Source organism: Tachysurus vachellii, chromosome 10, assembly GCF_030014155.1.
Source record: "Tachysurus vachellii isolate PV-2020 chromosome 10, HZAU_Pvac_v1, whole genome shotgun sequence".
In the NCBI taxonomy this organism is placed as follows: Eukaryota; Metazoa; Chordata; class Actinopteri; order Siluriformes; family Bagridae; genus Tachysurus; species Tachysurus vachellii.
In genome coordinates this window covers 4998829-5005975 of record NC_083469.1, presented here as the reverse complement: position 1 = coordinate 5005975, position 7147 = coordinate 4998829, and the positions used below count along the sequence as shown (strand labels likewise).

General features: G+C 34.4%; 1 protein-coding gene across 1 annotated transcript; it reads left to right on the top strand.

Annotated features, from left to right (window-relative positions):
* The first annotated feature begins 1552 nt into the window (after positions 1-1552).
* Positions 1553-6281, top strand: vsx1 (visual system homeobox 1 homolog, chx10-like). The gene is made up of 5 exons (XM_060879646.1): positions 1553-1961; positions 2923-3001; positions 3279-3402; positions 4238-4422; positions 6002-6281. The coding sequence occupies exons 1-5, from the start codon at positions 1553-1555 to the stop codon at positions 6279-6281; spliced, it is 1077 nt and encodes a 358-aa protein (XP_060735629.1).
* Positions 6282-7147: the final 866 nt, after the last annotated feature.

Genomic DNA, 7147 nt, shown 5'->3' with positions numbered 1-7147 from the left:
TGTAATAGCTATATTTATCGTTACGATATTTGCTATTTCACATTTTGAGTGTGCACCTATGTGTGTAACGAAATTACAGTCCAGTTACGTACATGTATTAAATTAAATTGAATTAAATTAAATTAAATTAAATTAAAATTGTATTTTTTTTATTTTATTTAGGAAGGCTACTTTCCACAGATTTTCACATTTTCATGTCCAATAAACATATTACAGGTTCAATAGATTAAATAAGTGCACTAACGAAGACACAGGTACAGGTACAGATTTTACAAAATAAATCTCAATCATTCTCCATTCAGGAGGAAATGTAGTTTTTAAATTAGTTTGGCACAACATGGCTTCCACCAAACCAACATACAGTATGTTCATTTATTAAATCCCACACTTGTACTGCATACAGGTACATGCTTTAAATCATAATTGGGTACCAGACCTGCAGCTGTCTGAAACTGACTGCGTTCTACTGAAATTACATGAATTGATTACATTTGTCTTTTTTATTAAATGGTTAATTATCATATTTATTTCCAGTGGTAAGAACAGCACAATGTGCTCTTATTAAGTCATTAACAATACACATTTTATTATACTTCAAAAGTTTTTTAAACTATAAATAACCTAATTTTTCATAACTTTACTTATTAAATTCCTTTAATAAAATATACCATTTATATTCCTTGGGGTGTAAAATAAAGGGTTTTGCATTAAATGGCAATCTATTAAAATAAATGTAAATCTTAAATCCTAATCTCTTAGTCTAATTGCAGATTAATGTAAAAATGCTAAAAGAAAGCCCACTATACTAAGGCTTAATTAACATAAAGTACACAAAACATCAAACCTTTCAAACATGACTGTTATTATTTTTTAATAATTTATAGAATGTCAAGTACAGTTGCGATTGAGATTACAGTCTCCTGGTGACCTCGAATGACCTTACTGAAACTGGTGAATATATAGAAAGTATAAAATATTTTTGATTGTTTGTTTGCACGTTTGTTTGTTTAGCTTGGATGAATCTGACATGGGAAAGAAGAGAAGAAATATGTTACTATGAAATCCGTATGCATAAAATAAATCAAAATCAATGTAATAATTAATGTAGTCAATTATAGATGGCCTAGTAGAGTTAAAATGGCGATTGATTTTGGTGCACTTAATATATATATATAATTATATTATACTTTTTTTTGTCCAGATGAAATTTTGCTATAGGCATATTTTTTAGGTGGCTGCTGCTGGATACTAGAAGTGAAATCTGGGGGAAAACCTACTTAAAGACCAAGTGGTAGAAAATCCCTGTCGGATTTAAAGGAAAATTGGTGGCAATTAATCCTCTGGGATTGGGGAGGAAAAAGGGAAACGCCTCAGTAAAATCATCTGTAGCTAAAGACTGATTGGATGCTGTATTTCCCTGGATGGAGCGATGGAGATATAAATTGCCCCACCAGTTCCAGTCCCCTCTCAACTCTCACGCCTGGCTGGTGTTGGTATCTAAGAATAAAGAATTAAAATTCTAATTAAATACCGAACACTACTACACTCAGTCATGACAGGACGAGAGAAAGTAGAGGAAAAGCCGCACAGTAAAGTCTTAACGACACCGACTTATTTCGGTGCGGACAAGTCGCGCGTCAGCGGCGCCGGATTTCGGTCCAAAGGCTTTGCCATCACCGACTTGCTGGGCCTCGAACCGGACTTCCGGGCGCGTCAGCCCGGTACTGTAGAAGTCAGCGGACAGCACCAGGGCGTTGATGTGGGTCACGGCACAAGGGCCGGGGGCTTCTCGTTGCCCGCAGGGTCATTGCCACTCGGTTTAGGTTTCCTCTGCAGTCTGGCGGCGCAGCAGCCTCCCGGTGCCCCGTGTTTCCTCCCGGGACACATCCCACTTCTGCAGTCCCGGACAGACAGGCATTTCAACCATAACACCGAGCCACAGCGGCCAGACGTCTATTCCGGTAAGTCATCTTTGTTTTTCTGTCTGTTTTTCTTGATATGTAAAAGAGGCGCTGTTCATGAGCTCTAGTGCTGAAAACCCCCCAGAAACTATACAGACAAATGTTTATTCGCGCGTATTAGAATCTTTAGCTACACATCAGCATTTAGGGCTAAAAAAAAAAAAAACACTGGAATATTCTATTATCTATTCTATTATCTTAAGTAAACAGACTGATATATAAACAGTGTGATATATAATGTGTGTGTACCGAGTAATGTTTATTTATTTAAATAAATCATTATTATACAAATAAGTAAATAAATAAATAAATAAATAAATAAATACCACTAATTTTACTACTACTACTACTACTACTACTAATAATAATAATAATAATAATAATACATTTTAATTTGATTGTCACAATGTCACAAATGTAGGGGAAGCAATTGGGGAAAACTGTTTCTTGTTTATATCTGCGCTTGTAATGCTTTTTGCTTATTGATGAAAAAATAAATAACTGTTCAGAACAATTGATGCAAACACCAGATTAAATATAAATTAACATTTTACATAAAATAGTCAATGAAGTAAGTGGTTAAATAATAAAATAATTGAATAGATAATAATAATAATAATAATAATAATAATAATAATAATAATAATAATAATAATAATAATAATAATAATAATAAGAAGAAGAAGAAGAAGAAGATGAAGAAGAAGAAGAAAAGAAGAAGTAGTAGTAGTAGTAGTATGTAGATAAGAAACTAGTTAATAGCTAAATAAATCTAATCTTAATAATGAATGATTATTAATTAATTCAGTCTAAAATTTTAAGTTACATTATTCTCTGTGTTTATTCTTCTGACATTTATTTGTTCTTTTCTTTATTTTTATTCTGCAAATTAATTACTCAGTTCATGAATTTACTGTTTACAAGTCCTCTGAATTAACATTATTCTATGTGAAATCTTCAGATGATGACTGTCTTTCTGGGGATCATAACGAAGAGAAAAGCTCAAGCAACTCTCAGAAACGAAAGAAACGAAGACACAGGTAAGAGCACTGGAACTAATTAGCTAATGTCACGTATCGGACACGTGACGATAAACCACTGATGATACACACACATGCTGCAGAACAGCTCGTGCTGATCATTGCACATTGATTAAGAGCTCTGGTATGTTAAATAACAAATAACGTGAACAATCTATACTGATTGTAGTATAAGGAAATTTCTACCGGGAAAATAATAACTGAATGAGTGAAATTTGTGAAATTCAGACCAGGCTGGATTTTGTTTCTTGTAGCTTAACATTTCTTTCGTCTTCAGGACGGTGTTTACTTCTCACCAGCTGGAAGAACTAGAGAAGGCTTTCAACGAGGCTCATTATCCAGATGTTTACGCAAGGGAAATGCTGGCCATGAAGACAGAGCTCCCTGAAGACAGGATACAGGTATGCGTGTTAGATACTTGCACGTGTTCAATCAAAATGTGAGAAAATAATGTTTAGATGGTTAGAAAACGTGTGATAATGAAAAAACATTAAATGTCTTTTTACCGAAGATATAAGAAAATATTTATCCAGTATACATATAGAACTAGTAGTGAAAATGCTCAAGGTTCTTCTAATGCTATGTTAAGGATAAGTCAGTTGATGTAAAAACAAAAACAATCAGTTAAAAAAAAACAGCGTTTTCTTTTTATAAACATTATTTAAATACACAAAAACCTAAAAATTATAGCAACTTGTTTTTGTTTTCTTTGTTTTGTTTTGTTTTTGAGCGCGTTTGCATCTTGATCAACTAAAGAAACTAAAACAAACAAGCTATGGCTTTTCTGTTAGATTCACTGTAAATTGTGACAAACGTAATGAAGTATACGGTTTAATAAATTTACCGGTTTGCATCCTAAACAATCTGTTATCATTTTTGACACTTGAAATAATGAATTTGGGGTAAAAAAAAAAAAAAAGCGTTAAATATTTTGCAGGCTAAATTATGAACCTCTTTGTCTTCTTCATTTTGTTGGAAGCGCCCCTTATGCAAAAAACACATGCATTTTTGTTATATCATGTGATTTTTTTAAAAATAATACTTCAAAAGTCTTTGCATATGGAAAAGAAAGTTGTGAAAAAAAATGTTTATAAAAAAAAGACATAAATAATCCATACATAAAAAAAAAATTATATGAAACATACGAAGTGTGTAAAAGCCATGCGTCATTTCACGTGACGTTTTTAATTAAAAAAAAGCGTAGATTTTTAACAGTACTGTATGTGTTTTGTTCAGGTGTGGTTCCAGAACCGACGGGCCAAATGGAGGAAGAGGGAGAAGTGCTGGGGGCGCAGCAGTGTGATGGCCGAATACGGCCTGTACGGCGCCATGGTGCGTCATTCCATCCCTTTACCAGAATCCATCCTCAACTCGGCCAAAAACGGCATGATGGGCTCCTGCGCTCCCTGGCTTCTGGGTGAGTCACAGCGCGCTTTCTCCCTTGTTTAGGACATTTAAACACGCATTTATCTACACATGAAAACCATAGAAAGATAAAGAAACGCCGAATTTGAGCATGTGAACTCAAGTACAGTGAAAAATGTGAGTGAAAACAAATTGACGTCAGGAAAATCACACGTGAAATGGGAAACAACACGCAAAAGACTAACTTGAGAAAAAAATGCTTGAGAATACGTAAATTATTCGTACAAACATTTACACATTTAATTCACGAAAATCCTGTCATTTCAGAACAAAACGTTCGTATCCCACTCAACTTTACACATAAGTGAACTAACCTCGACTGAGTAGATATGAGAAAGTGTTACTGTTGATTTTATATACATTTTTATATACGTAGCTCTTTTAGTTACGCACACAAATTTAATGAAAATTTAGTAAAACACAGTTGTGTCGACAGCATTAACATTAAAAAGGGAAATAAAGATACATTACAGAAAGCAAGGAAAGAGAAATCGTTATTAATAGGTGATTGGCATCCATCCATCCATCCATCCATCCATCCAATAGACTCTCTCTCTCTCTCTCTCTCTCTCTCTCTCTCTCTCTCTCTCACACACACACACACACACACACACACAATCTGTTTTTCAAATCTTACAAATTTTAGAAATCCAGTGAGACTTATTGTTAAATGCAGCAAAACATGTCTCATGCGATTACATACAGGTTTTGAAATGAGTGTAGTGTAGTGAACTACTTTTTTCGTGTAGTGAACTATTTAGTAAACTACTTTCAATGCATTTTTGTTTAATTTTTTCCCTAGATTTATCTCACTAAATCAGTAAAACATACACCATAACAATAACACATGCCTCTCAGACATTATTTCTGTATCTCTGGCTTTTACGAAGTACTGGTATATTTTAAGGTGTTTTTCTAAATATTAATTATAATTATGCCAAAGTGACAGGCATCTCTGGGTCACAAGGGTTTTCAACCTTCAATGGAATTTCCTGAAAGTTCAGCCGAGCTCAGACTTGATCGTGTGATGTCTAGCCTTTTTTTTTTTGACTCGAGTTACTCTTCAGCATAAAATACTCTTATTAATTGCACTATGCAATAGTTAGCTAGAGAACTTCACCACTGATTTGAATTTCACAGTGTAAGTGGAATTATAGCAACGCAGGCTACTTGTTTAAATGACCAAATATAGTGAGATAGTGTACAATTAATTGGACAAGCAATGCTAGCCCTTGTTAAGCAAACTAAAAAAAAAGTGTTTTAGTAGCTAAATATCTTGGGTAAGTTTGATGGTATAACATAATTTAAACAGTATTTTATGCTGAGTCTCGAATCTCGAGCCATGTAAGTGAAATATAAGGCGAGGCACACGAGGGAGTTTGTGATTCGGCTGATTTAATTTAACTGAAGTTTCGTCCTTGTTGACCCAGGGACTCCTCTCACTCTGCAAAATCAGGACAAGCTATCAGCAACACCCGAGACTGTCCCCAGCCTGAGAGGTGGGCTTTCCTCATTCCAGACCATTTCTTACACGGCTCTACATGTGAGCAGGTTTGCAGCAGATTTTAACACTAGAGCATTTTGTTCTCCTTATTCAGGAATGCATAAAAAGTCCATGGAAATGTCCAAGAAGTCGCCGGAGAGGACTGCGTCCACACACTCCGATCCATACCACGAGGAGATAAAAGGGAAAGACGGAGACGCCACGTGGACGAGACGAGGCTCAGTGACAGACGAGTTGGAGGATATGGCCATCGATTTATCCAACACATCCAAACAGGAAGGCAAGATCACTGCTTTGAAAGTCTCGTCTTCTCATCCTGAAGCCAGCATCCACTCGGAAAACAAGAACTGATGATAAGGTGTACAGAAAATATGGACCTCTATTTTTAATGTTTATCTCCTCATGACTGGATTTGTTTTTGGTGTTTGTGTTTAATATTAATTATTTAATGTCATGTGTTATGAAATGGCCATGAGATGATGGCAATAAGTGTACAAGTGTGTTACCAAGTCAAGTCAAGTCGCTTAGAAGAGCTTATTTATTTTGTATTTACAAAAGATGATGTATTTTTCTTGTTTTTTTATGTTCTTGTTGCAAAAATAATCTATCACTAAAGATACTGTTCGTCAGCGTGTACAGCTCTGAAGCACTTTATCTGCTGAATATTCAACAAAGCAATGAAATCCCAGCAAATCGTCACATATCAACAAATAAAGGATTAGTTTACATATTTGGTGTAAATCGACTCTTCCTCTTTTATTTTGCAGGATTACTTTTTTTAACACTGTGAATACTGAGATTGCAAGTCAAAGAATGAATGAAATTTGTGATTTTAAATCTATTAAATTTATAATTTTAAGAAATATCCAGAATAAGATGTAAAATAAAGTGAAATAAACAGAAAAAAAACATTTTTTAATACAATAGCATCTAATAATCCGTATACAGTGTATTTTCGTAGATTGTAGATTGCACATACAGTGCCTTCTATATATTTATTTTCTGCTCACTTCAGTACTGTTGACGTTTCCATTTTGATTGTTCAGAAGGTGTTAAACAGCAGCTCTGACAAATCACAGGTTCATATGGAAGCACTCACTGTTATACATGGTCACTGATATAATAACTGATCTTATGTATGGACCAGTCCATGTAAACTGTCATGGTTGTTAAGCTGATGGTTTCTATAAAGAGAAATTTATTTAGTATTTGTGGAA